This window comes from Ctenocephalides felis, unplaced genomic scaffold, assembly GCF_003426905.1.
Source record: "Ctenocephalides felis isolate EL2017-DRISC unplaced genomic scaffold, ASM342690v1 CF-g0.4_SCAFFOLD_01886, whole genome shotgun sequence".
NCBI classification, from domain to species: Eukaryota; Metazoa; Arthropoda; class Insecta; order Siphonaptera; family Pulicidae; genus Ctenocephalides; species Ctenocephalides felis.
Window position 1 is genome coordinate 7666483 of NW_020538040.1, and position 26723 is coordinate 7693205.

Genomic DNA, 26723 nt, shown 5'->3' on the forward strand with positions numbered 1-26723 from the left:
CCGCATAGCTTTCCCACGAACATGCCGTACGAATTTTTGTAATAATATTGACCCCTGGATAAAAGATAATGGAATTAGTGAAATTGATGGTGAATAATAATAAACTAATAATGGCTTTATCTTATATATAAAATTCTTCTGTAGGGTTGTATGATTTGATACTTCTCCTAAACGGTTATTCGGATTTTGATAAATCTTTCTAGAGTTTGTCAAAGGAAATTTTTAAGGTTTAATGAACCATAAAACTATAGTAATATTGTAGAAATAAATGGCAAAATTTCAAAAAACCATTTATCATTGTATGACATTGCGAACATTTGAACTGTCAACTGTGCTAGAAAAGTCAATTTACTTGAAATTTAAATTTAGCTGAAATTATGAGCCTAGATAATATTACAATATAATATACAAAAAAAATGCAATGTGTACATTATTATTGCCGAAAAGCAGCTGAGTAGTGCCAGAAATTAAAATAATATTAGATACAGTCAACATTATATGTTGGCAGATGAAATTATTTAATTCACTTTAATAAATAACGCAGCAAGTCCAAAATTGCATTTACATTATTTTTTTAAACTTATGCATGTTGCATTTTGGTATACTTTAGTAAATTATTTAACAATACAACAAAATATTTCTTCTTATTAAAAAAATGTTTCAGAATATTGTTTCATGTGTCAAAAATTGTCATTTGTTTGGCATTACGGCATTGGATATGGAATATTTAGCAAGTTGATCTTGGATTGAAGAGTGCTCGTATGAACTAGATTTTACAAATTAATTCACCAAAGATTTGAACTTAAACAATAACGTTATTAAATTATTATTATGTACTTTAGAAATTATTGCCAAAAAGCTACTAATTTATCGTACGAATTTAATGAAATTTCAGACTAAATTAGTGAAGCAATTATGTTGTGTGGTAAAATCAAGTGTGATATTGTTCTTTTACCGCAGACACTATATTATTTTTTTCTAATTTTTTTATACTGCTTATGCCAAGACCATAATAAATGAATCACAAAAGCATGGCATAAATAGGATATTAAAAAGTATAAGGATATTAAAAAATTTGGAACTTTTGAATTGTAGACGTGGGCACAGGACAACGTCTGTCGGGTCATCTAGTATATATATAAAAATTCTTTCACACAATGTACGTTCCCGTACTCCAATTTTTACGAAATTTATATTCGTACTCAGTATGTCTGGGAATCGGAATCGGAATAATAATGAACAATGTGACCGTTAAGACGATTGCTGATTACACATCATTTGCCCTCCACTGTAAAATAGTATAGCTGTAAAAAGTCGCCAAATTTGTTTTCGCGATAATAGTGGTTGACATTTTTACCCACAAACCTTTAAGCACAACACTACCCTACTTTTCTCAATTTGGTCTCAAACGATTCAGAATGACTTGAAGCGTCGAGATATTTTTAATCGGAAACTATCTTCTTTTATACGTAAGGGTTAGGACGAATATTTTGGTTTTTACTGTTTCATAGTGCGGCGTTAAAAATACACATAACTCTAGATTTTCACATTTTCATTACCAACCCCTAATTTTATAGCAATTTTAGTAATTCAATCAATTTTCATACTGCGTTTAGTCATTAAATATTTTTGACATAATTTTAGTTCAAAATTTTGAACTTGAGAAAAAAGCTTTAATCTCCCTTTGAAGTACAATGTATTTTATTAGGGTTATCCCCACCCTAATTATTTCTAATTTTGAGTTATTTTTTTTTATTTTATTATTTTTAAGGTTGTCCACCCCTGACTTTTTTCTAAATTTTGAGACCAATTTCTTTTATCTTAATTTTCTATAATTTGAAATTGAAAAATAATGGTGGCGCAATAATCAAATCTTGTTTTATATGGACTGGACAATATTTTGTTCAGATTTATAGAAAATTTGGAAAATTCATGCGAGAATGGTTTATTACAAATAAAAAACATGTTTCCCATCTGATTTACACGTCTAAATTTATATTTACACCAATTATACATGATTTTGTAAATGTGGGCATAATTGAAGCTTTCTGTGAGCGACCAAGATTTGTTTCTTTAGTATTATCGAACTTGGGAAATGCATAGTATTATAAGAGTCACGAAAAAAATTAACTTCAAATAATTAATTCGCACCAAAAACAAGATTAAAGCCTTTATAAAGTTATATGTTTGATCGCAATAAATTGTTTGATACAATTTTTTCTTTTCACTTAAAAAACCCCTAATTTATTTTAAAATGTGGAATCAATTTTCGTTCATTTTAATTTTCATAATGCGGATTTGAAAAAAGCATACAACTCTAAATTTTCACCTTCCTTCCACAAATCTCTATTTCATAATAGTCATTTTAGTAATCGAATAATTTTTCACCACGCTTTCAGTCAGTGAGTGTTTTTACTGAATTTAATTCATATTTCCTGACCTTATAATAAAGTATAAATTTTACTTAAAAAAAAACATATTCATCAAAGGCTGTTTGCGCCTCCAATTTTCCCATTAGTACAAATATTTCCCGATGCGCACAAACAGTACACAGTTCATAAATGATTTGCATAAAGAGCAATTTTTGTGAAAAATAGAGAGATTGAATATTAAAATCTGAAGATACAACGGTTTTTGATAAGGAATATTAGGTACAATAGAAATGTATGGCAAAGCTATAAAGTTTTCCTCTCTCTCAATTTTTGTCAATCTCAGTCAATTCGCTCGATATGCCACATAACAATATAATTTAAAAATGAATTATCGGATTTTGATTCCTAATTCAAAAATTAATGAATTAATGCAAATCGCGGTAATAACACTGCAAAATCTTGAAACATCAAATGTGCCAATTTAAATTAAATAGAATCAATTTCAGATTAGGTTGGCACTTGCTAAGACTATTAAGGGACATTTATATGTGGCGTGCTTTGCAGTGGGTAAACTATTCATATATTTTTTGTTAGCTGTTCCTTTCACTTATGCACCACTTTTGCAATCAATTAGGTATTTTCGCACTAAACATGTTATACCAGAAATATTTTTTATGGCCAAAGGGTCACCTAGTATATATACATACATTGTTTTATCATTTATAAATTCTCATCACGTTTCGAAATTTCAATGTTGTCGTTCAATTATCTCGAGTACGTGATCGAAATAAAACTAAATTGCAGATTGTTCCGCAAATCATCTAAAATGTTAAATCCGTCTTTTACATTTGATTTATTTATAAATGACGACGAATGACAGGAATAACAAATGACCATTTTTAATTGATAGAAAAGAAAACGAATTATGGTTTTTTTATTTACTTCCCGAAGGAGAAGTTTATGGTTTCATCAAAAAATCCGATTCGCTAATTTTATGTTTTCTCGACGTTTCAAGCCATTCTGAATCGAATGAGACCAAATTTGGAAAAAGTATGTGTGTGTGTGTGTGAACAGCTTTATTACCTTAAATCGACGTTTTCACGAAAATGGCTCGATTTTAGAAATTTGAAAGCCATTCGATGTATCTCGATGAGGACTATTGTTTGTCAGTTTTGCGCGACGATCGGTCAAGACGTTTTCTTTTGAATCGCAAAAAAGTGAGAAATTTTTCGTCCACGTTTCAGCTTGCAATTCTGATTTTTTTGCTGATTTTTATGAAACTTTTTTTGACGAAAGATACCATGGTCTTGTAGATCATACTAAAATATTACGACACTACGACAACTCGTTTAGCTATAAAAATTCGTCAAAGTTTGAAAAAATATTATAGTCATAGTTTGTCTTAACATACTAAACCATTAAAGTCCAACAGAAACTGGTTCAATTATGAAAATTGTTGATTTTTGAAAATTGGCTTTTGGAAAATATTCCGAGTTAACGTGTTTGTTCGTTTTCAATCATGTGTAATAAATCCACTCGGAATACTTTTAATAACTCATAAATTAATTTATTTTTTATTGATTAAGTCGATTAACACGTATCGGGAGGTTCATGTAACTTGCCTCAAGGCAAAATACTAAAACCAGTTAGTTTTAATAAATTATTTACCTTGCAAATTTTTCTTCATCGAACCATGTTGGTAAATCGATATTTTGTTCATCAGGAGAAGTGGTGTCACTTGGTGCCAAAGCATCAGGACTTAGCAAAAGATTTAAATGATCTTCAGCTGTCCAAACTTTTCTTTTATCTGAGAAAAAAAACAAACAAATTAGATGACAAAGCAAATAGACAACGTACATATATTTATATTTATTTTAAGCTCTCCTAAAAAGTTCATTTTGACCATCATATCTGCAACAAAGTTTTATCATTTTTAGATTAAATATTTTAAATCCAAATTTAAATGCTGATGACTTTCCCAATTAATTATTCATATCGTTCATTACAATTACAATGCATTATTTAAACAATCAAGTTTGTTTCATTTTTATGCATTATATGAATTAAATTAATTCACAAATCCAGTTTTTTATTAAAAGAAATCTTGAATCATCCAGTTTATCTGAAACAAGGTGAACAACACTTGATGGCGAGGGCAACGTCTTGACATATCTGTCAATTTCGACATTGATATTTATTTAAAATTAGGATAAATCATAAAAAACGGATAATAAATTTAATCTTAACTACCTACTCGAGATTGTGAAAGGTCAGCTCGTGGTTAAACAAAATAAAATGTATTATTTTATTGTGATATCAAAATGCGTTTCCTGAAAGATGAAGATGAAGACTGACATTGTGGTTTTTGTTCAAAGTTTATGAATTTAATTCTTGTATTTTGTAATTTGTTGTATTTCTCCAAAAGAAAAGTTTGTTTTTGCTAGAAAATCCGTTTTCCCGTTTTTATATTTTTTTGATGTTTCAAGTCGTTCTGAATCGTTTGACACCAAATTTGGAGATAGTATGGGTGTGAGGCGGTTGGCCTTAAGTCGCCGTTTCATCAAAATTTTACAAATTCAATCGATGCAATTCCATGAGGAGAGAAAAGAAAGTTATTTTACTATTGTAATTAGTTTTGTGAGACAATGGGTCAAGCTCTTTTTTATAATTATCAATGCACAAGGTTTTGACCAAGTTTTACAAATCTGAATATAATTTTTGAAAATAGTTCTTAAGATTTGTTTTTGATAAAAGTTTTTGGTCATTAATTGTTTAATTTTTTGAAGATTTTGATGAAACTTTGTATGCAGATAGAATTCTTGGTTCATCCTAAAATCTTATAGGCCTACAAAAAGTGGTTTAATCATAAATAATCACATAAACTTGGAATAAATGGCCGTATCAACATTTCTAACAACTTGCTTGATATTAAAAAAAAAATTAAGTCATTCTGAAACATATGAGACCAAAATTAGAACAAGGTTTTCAATACTGAATCAATTTTAAAAATTTAGAAATCCTACTTAACCAACTTGATATCGAATTAAAAATATCCATGATTCTTAAAATTAGATAAATATTATTCTATTATTCTATGCTATTTCCTAATATGTATACAAAAGAATACTTTTTTTTTTAAATGGTAGAACTTATATTAATGTCGTAAAAATTGCAGCGATAATCTAACGAGTATAATAAACAATTAAAAATCTTCGGCCTTCAAAGAAGCAATACTTTTAAAAACCATATAGAACTTTCTAAGAAGAGCATAAGTTTTTAAGAACAACACTTATATCTAGAATTTCAATGACAATTTTACATTTTATATATGTTTTATAATATCGATTAAAATCAATCTATAACATTTTAGACATATGCACTAACATTTAAAGTTAAATTTAGTTCTAATCTAAAGATCTACAAAAAGTGCTTGAATTATTCAAATTAATTAAAATTTGGAATAATAATGAGGGTAGAGCGGGACACAAAGGCCCAATTTGACTTAGAGCAATTAGATTGTAATAATCAAACCAATTAAATCAAAACAAATAATATATATCAATCTACATATGACTATGTTCAGTAATACTCCCATCAGCTATATCATCATTGTAGAAATGTTTTTGCTGTCTTTCAAAAATTAGTTTCTTGGTCCTTTTACCCCAAAGGCAGAAAAAATTTATTTTAACTTTAAAGGTTTTTTTTATAAAAAAATAGCTACATTATTTAACCGATGCAAAATATAAATTTATGCCTGCATTTTTCACAGAAATAACACTGTATATAACCTTGGTCAGAAAAGTTTACAAAGGAGTTGGAATAACTATTTATTTAATAATCGATCTAAATTTACTCAGTTTTTTATTTACTATTTGTATTGTTTATACCTTTACAAGGGTAAGGTTCAGTGGTCCTTTTTACCCCAGCATTAATTTATATTAAGATCTTGTAAACAAAACAACAGTGCTCACAACTAAAAAACTAAATACGAAAGAAAATACTTTTGTTATGGATTTTCAAAAATTGCTGTTTTGCTCTCGATTTAAATGTCGTAAAAATCATCATGATGGGTGGTTATACATCTTTTTCACTCTACTTTCAAATATTGTCGTTAAAAAAATTCTAACTTTACTTGTTACCTAAATTTTGGTTGTGAACATTTTTTATGCTTGTACCTTTTGTTTACAAGACATCGATTGAAAATTGTATTGTATATATATTATGTATGTATTTATAATAAATAACTAGCTGTAAGTGGAATTCTGTCTTGAGGCAATTATGGCATCGTGCCTTAAGGCAAATTGCTGGAACTTCCCGTACCGTAACGAAATGTTCGAGGAATACTGAATGTTTTCAAATAGATTATTATAAATATTGTAACATTGTCTATTATTTATAAGAATTATATAAACTGAATTGCAGAGTTGAAATTATTTGGAAAGTATATTAGAACTATAGTCAGAATTAAAAATAAAATATGAAATATTTTCGATATACAAAAAAACAAAAAAAATAAAAAAAAAAAAAATGGCAAAATTTTTTTTTCAAAATCAATTATTTTGTTAAGACAAGCAGAAAGTTTTTTGAATCATTTAAATCGGACCCTTGTTTCCCTCAAAAACTGCCATTTTTTACATATTTAGCTCCGTATCTTCGAAATGGCTGGGCCTGCTTTTGCCAAAAACTAATAAACACTTCTCCCAATCATTACTAATCGAATGTTTTTTAGATCATTCAATTCGGATTCTCCGTTCTCTCAAAAATTCGATTTCTATTTTCTGCACTTTTGCTCCGTATCTCCGAAACGGCTGGACCTGCCTTTGCCAAAAAACTAATCAGGTATTTTCCCTATCAATAGGAATCGAATGTTTTTGAACCATTCAAATCGGTTGATCCGTGCACCTAAATCGTGACTGGAAATTTGTATCCATACATACACACACCACACACATCCATTTTTTCTGAGGTATGCCCAAAACGTTCAGAAACCTTCAAAACTTCGAGAAATGTAATTTTCAATTCCGATTTTCGGCCCATTACAATAACTTACCCTATGGGAAGTTAATAATCAATTTGAAATTATTCAAAATAACTATTGATTATTTCTCGAATATTTAATTTAACGGTATGGGAAGTTCCAGCAATTTGCCTTGAGGCGCGACGCCATGCACCCTACTAGTTTTTTTAAATTTTGCTTTTGGTACGGGAAGTTCCAGCATTTGCCTTAAGGCATCATGCACCACTAGTTGTTTATTGATACTGAATTTTAAGATCAGATCAGTCGTTCCCTGAATTTATAAACAGAGGCGCGTTAAATGTTTTTAAACAAATATTATCGAGTATATTAAGTGAATAAACATATTAATGCGTTTATTATATTTAGCCAACTAACTGAACTACTATTCTTGTCTTGGTTTCCACCATTGTTGTCTTTTACTATTAGGCCAAGGCGATTTATGGTCTATGGACATGGATTTCTAAATGTACGAATATGTAGGTATTATTATTATACACATATACGATTGACGATGAAGCTAATTACAAAGATGGACAAGATGCGGGTGGAAATAGATTGATAAGACAGATGGTTATATAAGACTAGTTGGTATTGGTATTTTGTCTTGAGGCAAGTTACATAAACTTCCCGATATGTGTAAATAATCGACTTAATCAATAATAAACAAATTAATTTATGAGTCATTAAAAGTATTCCGAGTGGATTTATTACACATAATAACAATTAATTACACGAACGAACACGTTAACTCGTTAACTATTTTCTTCGTCTAAAAGCAAATTTTCACAAATTAATAATTTTTATAATTGAAACAGTTTCCGTAGGATTTTAATAGTTTGGTATGTTCATCAAGATCTAGTACTCTATTGTTATATCAAGTAAATCGTCTAATTTTAATGTAAATAAACGCAAAAAAAACTACTCATTTTCTCAAACTTTGATGAATTTTTAAAATTAAACTACTTGTCGTAAGACCGTAATACTTTCGAACAGTTTTTGAATTTTTTATATCGGTTTGGTAGTTTGAGCTTAAATGTAGACGAAAAGTTTAATACTTTTTTCAAATTACAAAGAAACGGCTCGGCAGATCGTCTCACAAAACTGACAAACGATAGTCCTCATTGAGATACATCAAATCGCTTTTAAATTTCTGAAATCAGGTCAGTCGTTTTTGAGAAAACGTCGATCAAAGGTCTAATTTTGACAAATGCCAAAAAAAACGATACTAATTTTTGCAAACTTTGACGAATTTTTACATCTAAACGAGTTGTCGTAGGGCCGTAATATTTTAGTATGATCTAGAAAACTATGGTATTTGCCGTTAAATAATAATAATAAAAATCGACAAAAACAATTTTTTTAACACTTTATTACAAGAAAACGACCCAGCCGATCTCTACCAAAAACTAACCAGGTCGATTCCCAACCAATATCTTTCGAACGGTTGTTAAATTTTCAAAATCGATTCAGAATTGCGGGCTAAAACGCGGACAAAATTTTTTTCACTTTTCTGCGATTTATAAAGAAACGGATTATCCGATCGTCGGAGAAAACTGGCAAACAATACTCCTCGTCGAGATGCATCGAATGGTTTTTAAATTTTTGAAATTCGTCCAGCCGTTTTTGAGAAAACGTCGATTTACGGTAAAAAATCTGTTCACACACATACACACACGTACTTTTTCCAATTGTTGATCTCATTCGATTCAGAATGGCTTGAAACGTCGAGAAAACATAAAATTAGCGAGTCGGATTTTTTTTATGAAAATATAAACATCTCCTTTGGGAAGTTAATTATTTATTTATTTATTTATTTATTTAAATATATAGCCCACAGATTTCTCCAAGAGGACTCAAAAATACAATTATTTAACATAATGAATAACAATTAAAATATATACAAAATAACAATATATAGTTAGTAACATATAATGCTAAGATAAAATTGCATATAATGCAAAATGTAACAATAATATTTATAAACAGAATAAGAAAATAATGAGATATTTGAAAGAAAATAAAAAGATTAACTTGTGCAGATGGAGATTATTTGATTAGGTGAAGTGTTGTGAATGTCTATTTCATTATTAATTAAGTTAAAGTTAGAGGACAAAAGTAAAATTGGCGAATTTAAGAGAGAATTAGATTTAGGGGTAGGATAATTGAAAAATAATTGTGAACGCGAAGATAGCCTTGGAACATTAAAAGATAGTTGATTGAGAATAAGAGGACAGTCTATAGAATTATTACAAAGCTTAAATAAGAACATAATTGTACAGATAAATCGACGTGAGGCAAGGGAAGGAATACCAAATTCTTTTAGTAAAGTGTTGTGGTCAAAGCCACGTTCAGGGTAAATTTTATATGTTTTATAATAAAGGTATTTCAGAAATTTTCGCTGAACCTTCTCTCGCATCAGAGTTGTTGATATGATGAGGATACCAAATAATCGAACCGTATTCTAATTTTGAACGTACAATAGAATAGTACATGCAAAGAAGTGCATTGGTAGACTTAAATTGTTTACAATTTCTTAGTATCAAACCTAAAGATTGATGTGCTCTATTACAAATATCAGTTACATGATCTGTGAAAAACAAACCAGAATCAAATAGAACACCTAAATCGGAAATTTTATTACATCTATCAATGCTGGTGTTAGAAATTTTATAATCAAAAAGTATTGGAAAGCGCTTATGTAAAAAACTGAGAATCTTGCACTTTGATATATTTAGATGTAATTTGTTAAAGATACACCAAGATTGGAAAAGGTCAAGTTGAGACTGTAATAATAAGCAGTCATCAATAGAATTTATTTTGAGATATAGTTTCAGATCATCTGCAAATAATAAATGTGGACAGTTAATAGTATCAGAAATGTCATTAATAAAAATAATAAATAGTAGTGGACCAAGAATGGATCCCTGAGGAACTCCTGAACTAATATTTTCAATGTTGCTCAAGAATCCATTATATACATTAACTAAAATTTGGAATAATAAGCTACAATTTTAGTAGATACAAGCACGTGTTTCTGTTCAATTACAGTATGTGTTTGGGAAAATTACATTTTATATGTGTTTGGGAAAATTACATTTTATATGTGTTTGGGAAAATTCAATTGAAAATCGCAATGTTTACATTTAATTGAAAGCGAAAACTTTATTTTGAAAATAAACATTTGAAAATTTCATCTAAATCTTTAAATCTCAATTTCGGTCGATTAAGTCAATTATTACACCTATCGGGAAGTTCATGCAACTTGCTTTAAAGAAAAATGCCACTTTCAACTAGTTATCATTAGTACCTAAATATCTATTACCTCGGCCATCTCTGCTTTTGTGGAAGCTGTAGAAAATACATATTGTGTATAATTAGCTCGAACAACTGACCTCACATAGGCTAATTGGAACAAAACAAACACATGATGGTGATCTTCATCTCCATCATCATGCCATCATGCGATTTCAATACAATAATAATAATAGAGGCAATTAGAATTGTCTCTGTGGTCGAACAAAAACATTGAAATTATGCACAATTTTTTGATTTAATGATAGAATAGAGGCTATGATAGGCCTTGTTGGGTAATAACTTCCTGTAATAAAATATAATGTAAATGGAGGCCTAAAATTGGTACTGAAATTTGTTGAGAAACTCCTTTGATTCAACTGAAGTATATTTGAAAGTCATTTTTTTAATAATAATTAATAATAATTTAAAAATTTGAATTAAGAGATTTCTATAATTTACATAAAATTGAAAAAGTGCTCCTGTACAGAACCAGTCTCAACGCACTTACGATAACATTTGTACCAGGTTGTCACTCAGACTGTGTTTAGACGGGGTGATTTTTATAAATTTTTACTAAAATAGTAATCGCAAAAAAAAATCGAAAATGAAAATTTTTATATATCTTTACGTTTCAGAGGTTTCTGAAAATTTTGTCATAGCTTAGAAAAAATTGATGTGTGTGTGTGTGTGTGCGGATACAAATTTTCGTCGACGATTTAGGGAACACCAATCAACCGATTTAAATAATTCAAAAAACATTTGATTCATATTGATAAGGAGACGTGCTGATTAGTTTTTGGCGAAGGCAGGTCTAGCCGTTCCGAAGATAGGGGGCAAAAAGTGCCAAAAACGGTAACTCAGTTTTTAAGGAAACGGATCAAATTTTCATAAAAGCATGTTTAGCGGTTTTGGAGATCTAATGAAAAAAGTAAAAAAAAAGCCATTTGGCGGTCAAAAATGATCATTAGACATATGCACATCAAATTATCAGATATGTTATAGAGATTTTAACAATAAGTATAAATTTTGTTTACATTTCTATGGGTTCCGTACCAATGTTGTTTGGATATTTCGTCTTTATGTAGTTAAAGCAGTACGATTGCTTTTAAAAAAAGTTCAGAACTTCCAAAATATGTCAAAATAAAGAAAACATTTTTTTTCGAAAAAAAATTTTTTTTCAAAAAAGTTATTTTTTGTCAATTCCTAGTTTCTCAAAAATCTATTTTTTTCGAAGTAAATTTTTTTCAAAAATGTTAATCGTTTTTGAAATAATAATAATATTTGGTACGGAAAGTTCCAGCAATTTGCCTTAAGGCTAGATGCCATGCGCCCCACTAGTTTACATATAATTGAACAAGTGCTCCAGTACGGAAACAGTCTAAACGCACTTGCGAAATCATTTGTACCAAGCTGTCACTCAGACTGTGCTTAGTCTGGATAATTTTTTGAATTTTTAACCCGAAATTACATTTCTATAATTAAATTATCTGAAACTAATATCCGAATCATTTATGATGTTCAATTTTTTTTTTGAAAATTAAAAAAAAATTAAATCTTGAAATAAAAAAAATGCTTTTACCAAGAACTAGTCGTTTCTTCTCACTATCAGCATAAGTAAAATGTTTTCCGAATAATTCAAATCGGATGCTTCGTTAAAAAAATAATTTTTGCACATTTAAGCCCAGTATCTCTGAAATAACTGAACCTGTCTTCGCCAAAAACTAATCAGCACGTCTCCAATAGAAATCGAAAGTTTTTTGAATTAATCAAATCGGCTGATCAGTGCGCCCAAATTTGTACACGAAACATTTAACACACTCACATACATCAACTTTTTTAAGGTATGCCAAAATGTTCAGAAACTTCTGAAACATAAATATAAATAAAAAAATTCTTTTTGATTTTTGGACGATTACTACAATTAAATTAATAATACTTAAAAGAGTTTCAAATAAAAAAGATCTCCATAAGCAAAACACAACCTTGGCACAGAAATGTCTAATATCGCACAATTTTAATTCTTAAATTTTTCTAAATTACAGCTTATAATAAGATTATAATTATAAATATTTTATTATAATATAATTATATATTAATTATGAATTAATCTCATCTTTCTTAGATTTAAAATATTCCACGTGCAATATTTCTGACAATTTGAATCTTGACCTTTCAAAATGTCAATGATCAGTTTGTGAAAGTTTCCCAACAAAGAATCAATGATTTTGTCAGGAAGAATCATTGATTTGATTTACACATTTAGAGGAATGATTTTGACATTTCTTACACGTTTTCTTACACTTCGTGGAAGAATACATGAATGATAAAATTGACGAACTGACATTTTGAAAAAGTCTAACAGGATTCTAGTTTTATAGCGGGAATAGCTCAGTCAGTAGCAAACCGACTAGCAAGTCTGAGATACTCGGTTGGAGTCCTGGCACTGAGATAAAATTGTCATTTGATAGTAAAAGAAGCAGCAAGGTTTGAAAGAAAAAATAAGAAAAAAGAAGTCAGTTATAAAAAAATTGCAAATACTACAGATAAAGTATTAGAAATATAATATAGACGAAATGTGGTTCATGGCATTGCAATACACACACAAATTTTTGTCGACGATTTTTGTTCTGAAGATACGGGGCAAAAAGTGCCAAAAGGTAATTTTTTTGGGTTCCGTATTTTGAAGTTCATTTACATGATTCAAACAAATATCCTCGACATTTTCGACAGTATGGAATAACCGATTTATAAAATTGAAAAATCATTCGATTCGTACTCGATAGCGAGGTGTTTTTGCGAAATGCAATTTTACCGTTTCGGAGGTATGGAGCGCAAAGGGTGTAAAAACGGTTATGCAGTTTTTGAGAGAACGGATCTCCCGTTAGATTGATTCAAAAAACTTTATGCTTGTGTTGACAGTGTGCAAAAATAGTTTTACAAAAAAATTCATAATTTCAAACATTAAAAAAAAAGTTAAAAAAAAATCAAATTTTCAAAAAAAATTATCATTAAAAAAAATCAAAATTTTGAAACATGTCAAAATATGTTTAAATTAAAAAAAAGATTTCTTACAAAAATTTGAGAATATTTCGAAATTTTGAAATAAAATCAAATATTTTCTAAAATTTCCAAATTCTCAAGAAACTTTAAAATAATCAATTTTTGACAAAAACTTTCAAAAAATTTCGAACTTTAAAAAAATTGTAAAAACTTGTCAAAAAAAATTACCAAAAAAATCAAATTAACAAAAAATTGAATCTACTAATAAACATACATTCATAAGTTGATTGTAGAATACGCTCGTCGCGCAATTTTTTAACTTAATATTTGTTTTAAAATGCACAAATATATTATATGATTGATATTTCATTTAATTATTAGTTTGTCAATAATTTCTACAGTTGTGACAAAAAGTGACTTCAAAAAACTTTGACTTTCGCATATTTTCAATGACATCTCGGCCAAATGATGACTTAGGGAGTTGAAATGTGTTATATCGGATTTTTTCGAAAAAAGCTATAAATGGCATAAAAATCATTTAAATACCAGGGTGGGGCCGATTCTGTATGAAAACACGATCAGACCCTTTACAGTATGTATTTGTAATAAATAATATTAATCTTTCTGAAATTATTTAAAACAATTATTGATTATTTTCATTTGTCGAATGTTTAATTTTTGGTATGGGAAGTTCCAGCAATTTGCCCTAAGGCACGATGCCTGCGCCCCACTAGTTATTATAATTATTAATATTATATTACACATATGTTTATTAATATGTGGATGAAGATTGTACTTCAAGTTTCCGGGATATTGTTATATAAACCATATGTTTGATATATAACTGATGTAACACGTATATATAATACAAGTATTAATACGTTTCTGGCATCTGGCTAGATCGTACAAATCTCAACTTTCACTGCGAAATTCCATCGGTAGTTATTGACCTACAATCATTCTCGTTATGACGATATGACTTCACTTTATTCTAAATATATCCGAAACTGTTGATTAGATAATAAAAATAAACCGGGTGTAAGTGGAACTTTTCCCTTTAGGCAAGTTGTATGAGTTTCCAGATACATACGTATACATGATCAACTTTAACAATAAAATTGAAAAGTATTCTCGTAAATTAGAAAATTTTCTCGTACTTCAGAAAAAATGGTGTATATGTGCATTTTATAGCATTTAATATACCTCGAACACTTCATTACAGTACGGGAAGTTCCAGCAATTTGCCATGAGACACGATGCCATGCACCACTAGTTAACTTCGCGAAGGAGAAGTTTATGTTTTCATAAAAAAAATCCGATTCGCTAATTTTATGTTTTCTCGACGTTTCAAGCCAATCTGAATCGATTGGGACCAAATGTGGAAAAAGAATGTGTCTGTGAACAGATTTTTTGCCATGAATTGACTTTTCCTCAAAAACGGCTGGACCGATTTCAAAAATTTAAAAGCCATTCGATGTATCTCGATGAGGACTAGCGTTTATCAAATCTGTGCGTTCTTCGTAAATAGCAGGAAAGTGAAAAAGTTTTCGTCCACGTTTTAGCCCGCAATTCTGAATCGATTTTGAAAATTCAAAAACCGTTCGAAAGGTATTGGTTGGGAATCGTACTGATTAGTTTTTGGTAGAGATCGACCGGGCCGTTTTTTTGTAATAAAGTGTTAAAAAAATTTATTCGACAATTCTCATAATTTTTTTTCGGTGATAAGTATCATGGTCTTCTAGATCATACTAAAATATTACGGCCCTATGACAAGTCATTTAATTTTGAAAATTCGTCAAAGTTTGCAAAAATTAGTATCATTTCTTGGCATTTGCCAATATTAGACCTTTCATCGACGTTTTCTCAAAAACCCCTGAACCGATTTCAGAAATTTAAAAATCATTTGATGTATCTCAATGAGGATTATCGTTAGACAGTTTTGTGCGACGATCTGCCAAGCCATTTCTTTGCAATTTGAATAAAAAGTGTTAAACTTTTCATCCACATTTAAGCACATACTACCGAATCGATTTAAAAAAATCAAAAACTGTTCGAAAGATTTTAATTGGGAATGATACTGATTAGTTTTAGGTGAAAACCTACCGAGCCGTTTTCTTGTAATTAACTGTTGAAAAAAAATTTAAGCCGATTTTTATGGAACTTTTTTTAGCGATATATATGATGATCTTATAGAACTTACTGAAATATTACGGTCTTACGACAAGTTGTATTTTTAAAAATTCTTCAAAGTTTGAGAAAATAAGTAGTTTTTTTTTTGACGTTTGTTAAAATTAAAATTAGAGGATTTACTTGATATAACGATAGAGTACTTAGTCTTAATGAACATACTAAACCATTAAAGTCCTACGAAAACTGGTTCAATTATAAAAATTATTGATTTGTGAAAATTTCCTTTTAGAAAATACTCCGTGTTAACGTGCTCGTTCGTTTTCATTTATGTGTAATGAATCCACTCGGAATACTTTTAATCACTCATAAATTAATTTATATTTTATTGATTAAGTCGATTATTTACACAAATCGGAAAATACATATAACTTGCCTCAAGGGAAAATACCAATATCAACAAGTTTTACTATTTTTTTCTGCTGGCGCTTAGGAAACATCTACTTCAGAACGTTTTTGCTTTTTAAACAAATATTTATTTAAACAATTTAACATAAAATATATTTGTTGGATAACAGTTTAGCCCTGAGCGTAAAATATCCGTATTTGCTTTGCTTTTTAGCAGACATTATATTATACATGAATTATATAAGGCCTAGTGCTTTTATTCAAGGATTGCATTGTGCTTAAAATACATATTTGGAATTGTGATTAAATATTGAGCAGATCCATTAGAAATGAGAAACTCTATGATAAAAAGTAACTAGTGGTGTATGGCATCGTCCCTTAGGGCAAATTACAAGTGCTTCCCGTACCGTAATGAAATATTCGAGAAATTTTAAACGTTTTCAAATATATTATTACAAATACTGTAACTTTTATTATTTTTGCTATCTTGTTATATCTGAGCAAATCAAATGTAAATCATAAATCAATTTATCTCCAGAACATTGACAATCGTCATTTCATTTCGAATTCAATTTAAAAAAAAATAGTTGCCTAATTTACACAAAATTGAAAAAGTGCTCCCGTATAGTCACAGTCTAATGATTATATATAATTTTCAAATAATTCTGTACGACATTTTCACTTACACTGTGCTTAGCTTGGCGGCATTTTCACATTTTTCAATACTTTTCACAAAATTGGTAAAGTGCTCCATCACAGACTAAACGCACTTGGGTAAACATTTGTACTACAGTGGCGCTTAGACTGTGCTTAGCCTGGGTAATTTTTTGAATTTTCAATCCAAAATTACAACAATATTTTATGGAAAATAAAAAAAATGTAATAATTTTTTATCCTCTAAAGCAATTGTTTTGTCAATACAAGCAGAAAGTTTTTTAGATCATTCAAATCGGACGCTTAGTTCTTTCAAAAACTGCCATTTTTTTCACATTTAGCTCTGTATCTTCAAATTGGCTGGACCTGCCTTTGCTAAGAACTAATCACCACTTCTCCCAATTATTACAAATTGAATATTTTTTAGATCATTCAAATCCGATACTCCGTTCTCTCAGAAACTCGATTTGTATTTTCTGCACTCTTTGCTCCGTGTCTCCGTAACGGCTGGATCTGCCTTTGCCAAAAACTAACATTTCTCTATCAACAAATAGAAAGACAAACCAAGAAACTTTGGTCGTAGTGTGGACTATCTTAAAGTTAATATGAAGAGCTAAAACTTTCAGACAATTTTTTTTATTATTAATTTGGAATCGTTTGAGCCTTCGGGTGCTCAGAAATTGAGAAATATCTATATTAAGTACCACCTTAATGTATATATATATATATATATATATATATATATATATACATATATACTATATATAAAATTCTTCTGTAGGGTTGTATGATTTGATACTTCTCCTAAACGGTTATTCTGATTTTGATAATTATTTCTAGAGTTTGTCCAAGAAAATGTTTAAAATGTAATGAATGCAGAAACTATAGTAATAATGTAGAAATAAATGACAAAAATTACAGAAAACCACTTATCATTGTTTGACATTGAAAACATTTGAACTGTCATCTGCTAGAAATGCCAATTCACTTGAAATTTGAATTTATCTGAAATTATGAGCCTAGATAATATTAGAATTTAACATAGAAGAAAAATGTTATGTCTATATCATTATTGCCGAAAAGCAGCTGAGATGTGCCAGAAATTAAAATAATGTAAGATACAGTCAGCAATATATGTGTTTGGCAGATGAAATTATATAATTCATTTTAATAAATATCGGAACGAGTCCAAAATTGCATATACATTATTTGTTTAAACTTACGCATGTTGTATTTACTTTACTTAATTATTTAACAATGCAAAAAAATATTTCTACTTATTAAAAAAATTATTTAGAATTTTGTTTCATGTGTCAAAAATTCATTTGTTTGGCATTAGATATGAAATACTTAGCAAGTTGATCTTAGATTGGAGAACTAGATTTTACAAATTAATTCACCTAAGATTTGAACACAAACAATTGTCTTTATTAAATTATTTGTAAGAAAAATGTACTTTAGAAATCATTATTGCCAAAAAGCGACTAATATATCGTACGAGATTATGAAAATTATAGACTAAATTATTGAAGCAATTGTGTTGTGTGGTAAAATCAAGTGTGATATTGTTCTTTTACCGCAGATACTATATTATTTTATTTTGAATTTCTTATACTGCTTATGTTAAGACCATAAATGAATCATAAAGGCAGGACATCAAATAGGATATTAAAAAGTTTAGGATAGGATATTAAAAAATTTGGAACTTTTGAATTGTAGACGTGGGTACAGGGCAACGTCTGTCGGGACATCTAGTATATATATATCTATATATATATATATATATATATATATATATATATATATATATACGAGGTGTGTTCAAAAAGTACCCGGAATTACTAATAATTCAATTTCGCGGGTCTGGAGTGTCTGATTGTCAAAATTTTTTTTTTATTGTGTTGGTACACATGCCCCTAAAGTATGATGAAATTTTCAGCTATATTCACTGTTTACTTTGTCTGTGGTAGTCGCTAAGGTTCGACGTGTTTTTCTGAGCTCGGCGATTTTTACAATGGAAGAATTGAAAAGTCAAAGAATTTGTATTAAATTTTGCGTAAAAAATGAAATAAAGTGTTGCAAAGTGCAAAAATTCACCAGATATGGCTCCGTGTGACTTTTTCCTATTCCCAAAGTTGAAGAGACCCATGAAAGGACGGCGGTTTTCCTCGATTGAAGAAATAAAGGCCGAATCGCTGAGAGTGCTCAAGGACATATCAAAAAGTGAATATCAAGGGTGCTTCGAAAATTGGAAAAAACGCTGGCATAAGTGTATTATATCTGGGGGGGACTACTTTGAAGGGGACCACATTAATGTAGACGAATAAATAAATATTTTTTTGAAAAAACGAAAATTCCGGGTACTTTTTGAACAGACCTCGTATATACGAGTATATATATATATATATATATATATATATATATATATATATTATAAATTCTTTATGAATTACTCACCTGCAGTGTTATTATTATCCATTTTTAAAATCGCTCAATGAACTTCAACGAATAATTTGTTTATGAAATAATATCACGTCTGTTGCGTCGTTTGAACTTTTATCGAATGTTTTTAATTCGAACACATCATTTTCACAAAACAACACATCACTACTGATTTTAATCACTGATACTAATCCATTTTTCAACACAATCAGCATTCGAAACAATTTAGTATGAGGTGATATGGAACCCTGAAAAAAGAAATAAATTGTATACTTGAATTAGGAAAAATTAAATTTTAATTAGTAAAGAAATATTCGGTTAGTTTTTTGAATTATTAACTTCCCGTAGGGTAAGTTATTGTAATGGGCCGAAAATTGGAATTGAAATTTTTTACATTTCTCGACGTTTTGAAGGTTTCTGAACATTTTGGCATACCACAGAAAAAATGGATGTGTGTGTGTGTGTGTGTGTGTGTGTATGTGTGTGTGTGTGTATGTATGTATGGATACAAATTTCCAGTCACGTTTTCGGGCGCACGGATCAACCGATTTGAATGGTTCAAAAAACATTCGATTCCTATTGATAGGGAGAAGAGCTAATTAGTTTTTGGCAAAGGCCGGTCCAGCCGTTTCGGAGATGCATAGCAAAGAGTGCAGAAAATAGAAATCGACTTTTTGAGAGAACGGAGTATCCGATTTGAATGATCTAAAAAACATTCAATTAGTAATGATTGGGAGAAGTGTTTATCAGTTTTTGGCAAAGGCAGGCCCAGCCATTTCGAAGATACGGAGCTAAATATGTAAAAAATGGTAGTTTTTGAGAGAATTAAGCGTCCGATTTGATTGGTTCAAAGAACTTTCTGCTTGTCTTAACAAAATAAATGATTTTGAAAAAAAAATTTTTTGTTACAATTTTTTTTTTTTTTTTTTAATTTTTTGTATATCGAAAATATTTCAGATTTTATTTTTAATTCTGACTATAGTTCTAATATACTTTGAACAAATAATTTCAACTTTGCAATTCAGTTCATATAATTCTCATAAATATTAGACAATGTTACAATATTTATAATAATCTATTTGAAAGCATTTAATATTCCTCGAACATTTCGCTACGGTACGGGAAGTTCCAGCAATTTGCCTTAAGGCACGATGCCACCCACCCCACTAGTGTTTTTTAGGTTTTACAATTTTTGAGATATTTTTCGATGCTTATATTAGATTCCCTTTGAGATATGCAAATATAATTTCTTGAGATATTTTCATCTTTAGGGATATAGAGTCACCAAAAATGACAAAAATTTATTCATCACAAAATAGTTCTTTTATTTTGTGATGGATAAATTTATGTCATTTTTGGTGACTAGTTTCATTAATTAAGAGATTTACTTTGAGATAATTATTAGTTTGATATAAGAACTATCTTGAGATTTTGAAATCTAAAACTATTTTGAGATTGACAATAAATAGGAAAAATTTTGAGACAGGCTATTATTTGGGATATAAAATATTTTGAGTCAGACAATAATTCACTTAATGTACAATTTTGACTTAATATTTTGAGATTGATAAAAATTAGTATTATTCAATAATTTCATAAAATGTTATATTATCATTGAAAATAACCCTATTTTTGGAAATGTACTATTTATATAGTTGCAATATTTTTAGAAATGCGGTATTTATATAAAAGCAATATTTACAAAGATATAATATTTATATAGATGCAATTTTTTAAGAGATGCAATGCATATGCAAAACAATATTTTTACAGATGCAATATTTACAGATATGCAATATTGCATTAGATTATTTGCATATGCAAAAGCATTATTTGATAATGAGCAATATTTTTATTAACGTACTATTTCTATGAAAGATTTAATTTTGGAGGAACAATAGTTTTATAGAATTATTTCATATTATTTTCATAAAAGTAATATTTTTAACTTCCCGTAGGGTAAGTTACTCGTATTGTAATGGACCGAAAATCGAAATTTAAAATGTTTACATTTCTCGACGTTTTGAAGGTTTCTGAACATTTTGGCATACCTCAGAGAAAATGGATGTGTATGCGTATGTATGTATGGATACAATTTTCCAATCACGTTTTCGGGCGCACGGATCAACCGATTTGAATGGTTTAAAAAACATTCGATTCCTATTGATAAGGAGATGTGCTGATTAGTTTTTGGCAAAAACAGGTCCAGCAGTTACGGAGATAAAGAGCAAAGAGTGCAGAAAATAGAAATCGAGTTTTTGAGAGAACGGAGCATCCGATTTGAATGATCTAAAAAACATTCAATTTGTAATGATCGGAAGAAGAGGTGATTAGTTTTTGGCAGAAATAGGTCAAGCCGTTTCGGAGTTACGGAGCTAAATATGCAAAAATGGCACTTTTTAAGAGAACTAAGCATCCGATTTGAATGATTCAAAAACTTTCTGCTTGCATTGACGAAACGATTGCTTTTGGAGAAAAAAAATTGTTTCATTTTTTTTATAATTTCCAAATATTTTTTATGACTAAATTTGATTCTCGAATATTTCATTATGGTACGGAAAGTTCCAGCAATTTGCCTTAAGACACGATGCCACTCACCACTAGTTTTATATATTATTTTAGTTAATACAGTATACGACAACGAACATATTAAGATAAGTAATATTTTAAGATATTTTGAGATAAGCATTGTGTCTCGATAAACATTATTTTTAAGATTTGAACTAATCTTTCATTTAGATAACTCGATTATTAGTAATATTTTTTTTGCATGATATCTCTTATTTGTTTCATCAATATTATGAAATGATAAATTTTTACAGATTTTTAGCCTATATTAGATTTTGTGAACAAATATAGAGAACATATATGAACAAAAGCCGAAAATGTTTTTTTTTTCATTTTTCACGATTCGAAGATCTTAGAATATTTCGGCATACATTAGAAAAAATTGATGTGTGTGTGTGTGCGTGCGAATACAAATTTTCGTCGACGATTTAAATAATTAAATAATTTAAAAAGCATCTGATTCGTATTGATAAGGAGACGTGCTAATTAGTTTTTGGCAAAGACAAGTCTTGCTGTTTCGAAGACACGGGGCAAAAAGTGCAAAAAATGACAATTCAGCTTTTGAAAATTTTGAAAGAACATCAAAATTTAACAAAAAAATTGATTTCTTACAAAAACTTGAGAATATTTCGAGATTTAAAAAAAAACGGATATCTTCAAAAATATTCAAATTCTCAAAAAATTGAAAAAAATCGTTTTTTTCCAAGAATTCAAAAAAATTTCGAACATTCTATGAATTTTCAAAACTTTGAAAACAATTAAAAAATATCAAGAAATCAAATTAAAAAAAAAATATAAGGTATGCCAAAGTGTTCAGAAGCCTTTGAAACGTAAAGATATGCAAAAAGTTTCATTTTCGATTTTTCTGCCATTACTATAACTTACCCTACGAGAAGATAAAAATAACTAGTGGGGTGTATGGCATCGTGCCTTAAGGCAAATTGCTGGAACTTCCCGTACCGTAACGAAATGTTCGAGGAATACTGAATGTTTTCAAATAGATTATTATTAATATTGTAAGATTGTCTAATATTTATAAGAACTATATAAACTGAATTGCAAAGTTGAAAATATTTGATTAAGGTATATGAGAACTTTAGTCAGAAATAAAAATAAAATCTGAATTATTTCCGACAAAAAAAATGTTGCAACAAAATCAATTATTTTGTTAAAACAAGCAAAACGTTCTTTGAATCATTCAAATCGGACGCTTAGTTCTCTCAAAAACTGCCATTTTTTGCACATTTAGCTCCGTATCACTGAAAATGCTGGACCTGCCTTTGCCAAAAACTAATCACCACTTCTCCCAATCATTATTAATTGAATGTTTTTAGATGATTCAAATCGGCATTTGTGCCTTAAGGCATATTGCTGGAACTTCCCTTACCGTAACGAAATATACGAGGTATATTAAATGTTTTCAAATAGATTATTATAAAGAATGTTACACTGTCTAATATTTATTTATAAGAATTATATAAACTCAGTTGCAAAGTTGAAATTATTTATTTAAAGTAGATTAGAACTTTAGTTAAAATTAAAAAAAAATACAAAAAAAAATTTTGAAAAAAAAATTTAAAACATTTTTTTTCCAAAAGCAATTATTTTGTTGAAACAAGCAGAAAGTTCTTTAAATCATTCAAATCGAACGCTTAGTTCTCTCAAAAACTGCCAGTTTTTGCACATTTAGCTCTGTATCTTCGAAATGGCTGGGCATGCCTTTGCCAAAACTTGATAACCACTTCTCCCAATCATTACTAATTGAATGTTTTTTCAGATAATTCAAATCGGATGCTCCGATCTCTCAAAAACTCGATTTCTATTTTCTGCACTCTTTGCTTCGGCTGGACCTGCCTTTGCCAAAAACTAATCAGCACATCTCCCTATCAATAGGAATCAAATATTTTTTGAACCATTCAAATCGGTTGATTCGTGTTCCCGAAATCGTCGACGAAAATTTGTATCCGCACATACACACACATCCATTTTTTCTGAGGTATACCAAAATTTTCATAAACCTTCAAAACGTTGAGAAATGCAAGAAATTTTCATTTTCGAATTTCGGCCCATTACTATACCTACCCTGCGGGAAGTTAATAAAAAAATTGTACTCACTCATAATAATATGGAAACTAAATCCACCATGAACCACAACACCACTTTTGGTCCTTCACTATACTGGTATTCCTTATTTATTTTATCCTTTTTGTATTTGCATCGTGCACACAATTTATCACACTTCTTTTATATGATAACAAATATTTATCCTTTCTTTCTGTATATAAACAACAAAGAACAGAAGTGCGAGCGAACCGATTTGAACCGAATAATGTTGAAGGAGAGAGTTGTTTTAGTTGTTTTAGTTGTTATTACGACGGTTGCTGAACCACACTGCATACGATGGCGTTTCCAATGAGAAACTCATTTGATTTTAGTGCCGAGAGAGCGGAGAGAATGTGCAATGCAGCTATTGTAGTAGTTGTAGCTTGGTCGGTCGGTACTAAATTAGTACACGACCAATGAGGATGTGGTAGAGGAGAACTCCTAACACTTTGGGGACGGCTGTCCACCTCAGCGGACAAACATACTCTGTGAGGCACATGCTATTTTATAAACTAGCTGTAAGTGGAATTCTGTCTTAAGGCAATTAAGGCATCGTGCCTTAAGGCAAATTGCTGGAACTTCCCGTACCAAAAATTATTTTTTTTTTTTAAAACGATTAACATTTTTGAAAAAAAAATTACTTTGAAAAAATAAGATTTTTGAGAAACTATAAATTGGACAAAAAATTACTTCTTTTTGAAAAAAAATTTTTTGAAAAAAAAATTTTTTTTTAATTTTTTTTTTTGTTTTTTTTTTTAAAAAAAAATTTTTCTTTATTTTCACATATTGTGGAAGATCTGAACTTTTCTCAAAGCAATCGTACTGCTTTAACTGCATAGAGACAAAATATAAAGCGCGTAAGCGCCGCGTCGCTGTCTAACGGGTAAACATTGGTACGGAACTTATAGGAATGTAAACAAAATTCATACTTATTGTTAAAATCTCTATAAAATATCTGATAATTTGATGTGCATATGTCTAATGATCATTTTTGACCGCCAAATGGCTCATTTTTTTACTTTTGCCTCCATATCTCCGAAACCGCTAGACCTACCTTTATGAAAATCTTATCGATTCTTCATCTTGTCAATACAAGTGAAACGTTTCTTGAATTATTCAAATCGGACGCTCCGTTCTCTTAAAAACTGAGTTACCGTTTTCGGCACTTTTTGCCCCGTATCTTCGGAACGGCTAGACCTGCCTTTGCCAAAAACTAATCAGCACGTCTCCTTATCAATACGAATCGAATGTTTTTTGAATTATTCAAATCGGTTGATCCGTGTTCCCGAAATCGTCGACGAAAATTTGTATCCGCACATACATACACACACGTACATACATACACACACACATACACACACACATACACACACACACACACACACACATACATCCATTTTTTCTAAGGTATGCCAAAATGTTCAGAAACCTTTGAAACGTAAAGATATATAAAAATTTTCATTTTCGATTTTTTTGCGATTACTATAACTTGCCCTACGGGAAGTTAACAATGACTCAGTTTGCATCGAAAAGTTGAACAAATTACATATAGCAGTGATAAACAGTGTTGTATTTTGAAAATAATTTTAAGTTATTTGAGTAGTACTTTTAGTCTTTTTCTTTGCTATATGGTCTTTTTTAACTTCCCGTAGGGTAAGTTATTGTAATGGACCGAAAATCGGAATTGAAAATTTTAACATTTATCGACGTTTTGAAGGTTTCTGAACATTTTGGCATACTTCAGAAAAATTGGATGTGTGTGTGTGTGTGTATGTATGTATGGATACAATTTTTCGCCCACGTTTTTGGGCGTACGGATCAACCGATTTTCATGGTTCAAAAAACATTCGATTCCTATTAATAAGGAGATGTGCTGATTAGTTTTTGGCAAAGGCAGGTCCAGCAGTTACGGAGATAAAGAGCAGAGAATGCAGAAAATAGAAATCGAGTTTTTGAGAGAACGAAGCATCCGACTTGAATGATCTAAAAAACATTCAATTAGTAATGATTGAGAGAAGTGGTTATTAGTTTTTCGCAAAGGCAGGTTCAGCCATTTAGGAGATACGGAGCTAAATGTACTAAAAATGGCAGTTTTTGAGAGAACTAAGCGTCCGATTAAATTGATTCAAAAAACTTTCTGCTTGTCTCAACAAAATAATTGATTTTGGAAAAAAAAATTTGTTTCAACTTTTTTTTTTTTTTAATTTTTTGTATTTTGTATTTTAATTTTTTTCTAATATACTTTAAACAAATAATTTCAACTTTGCAATTCAGTTTATGTAATTCTTATAAATATTAGACGCAGTATATACAATTCTATTCATTTTCATTTTCTTTGTACTTCATGAAAATTATATCATATTAAGTAAACATTTTAAATTTCAAGTAAAATTTGACAAATAAAAAATAATTAAGTATTTACAGTCACATTTTAATTAATATAATCAGTCTCATTTGTTGAAATTAATTTATTGGGAAATGCTAATGTTAAAATATTTTTTTGAATTATTTGATTATTGTATTATTTAATTATTATATATTAATAATTAATATATAATAGATATAATGTATTATTAATTAATTATAATATATTTCAGAAATTACGTTTTTATTTCAACACGGTATGTTTTTGCACATGATGGTTCGAATATGGTTTCGAATATGGTTCAATATGGTTCGAAATTCTATTAAAAGTTTCAAATCATTGATCAACTTTTATTGATTATTATTGATTATTT

The 26723-nt window shown here is 29.3% G+C and overlaps 1 protein-coding gene across 1 annotated transcript in view; it reads right to left on the reverse strand.

The window, feature by feature from the left end:
* LOC113378633 overlaps positions 1-24203 on the reverse strand; it is a 43053-nt gene extending 18850 nt beyond the window's left edge. Inside the window, exons 1-2 of the mRNA XM_026619188.1 lie at positions 23998-24203; positions 19330-19562 (exon numbers count right to left, since the gene is read on the reverse strand). Coding sequence (XP_026474973.1) covers positions 19330-19351 — 22 coding nt within the window. The 5' untranslated portion in view covers positions 19352-19562; positions 23998-24203. The remainder of the gene's footprint in view (positions 1-19329; positions 19563-23997) is intronic.
* Between the last annotated feature and the right edge of the window lie 2520 nt (positions 24204-26723).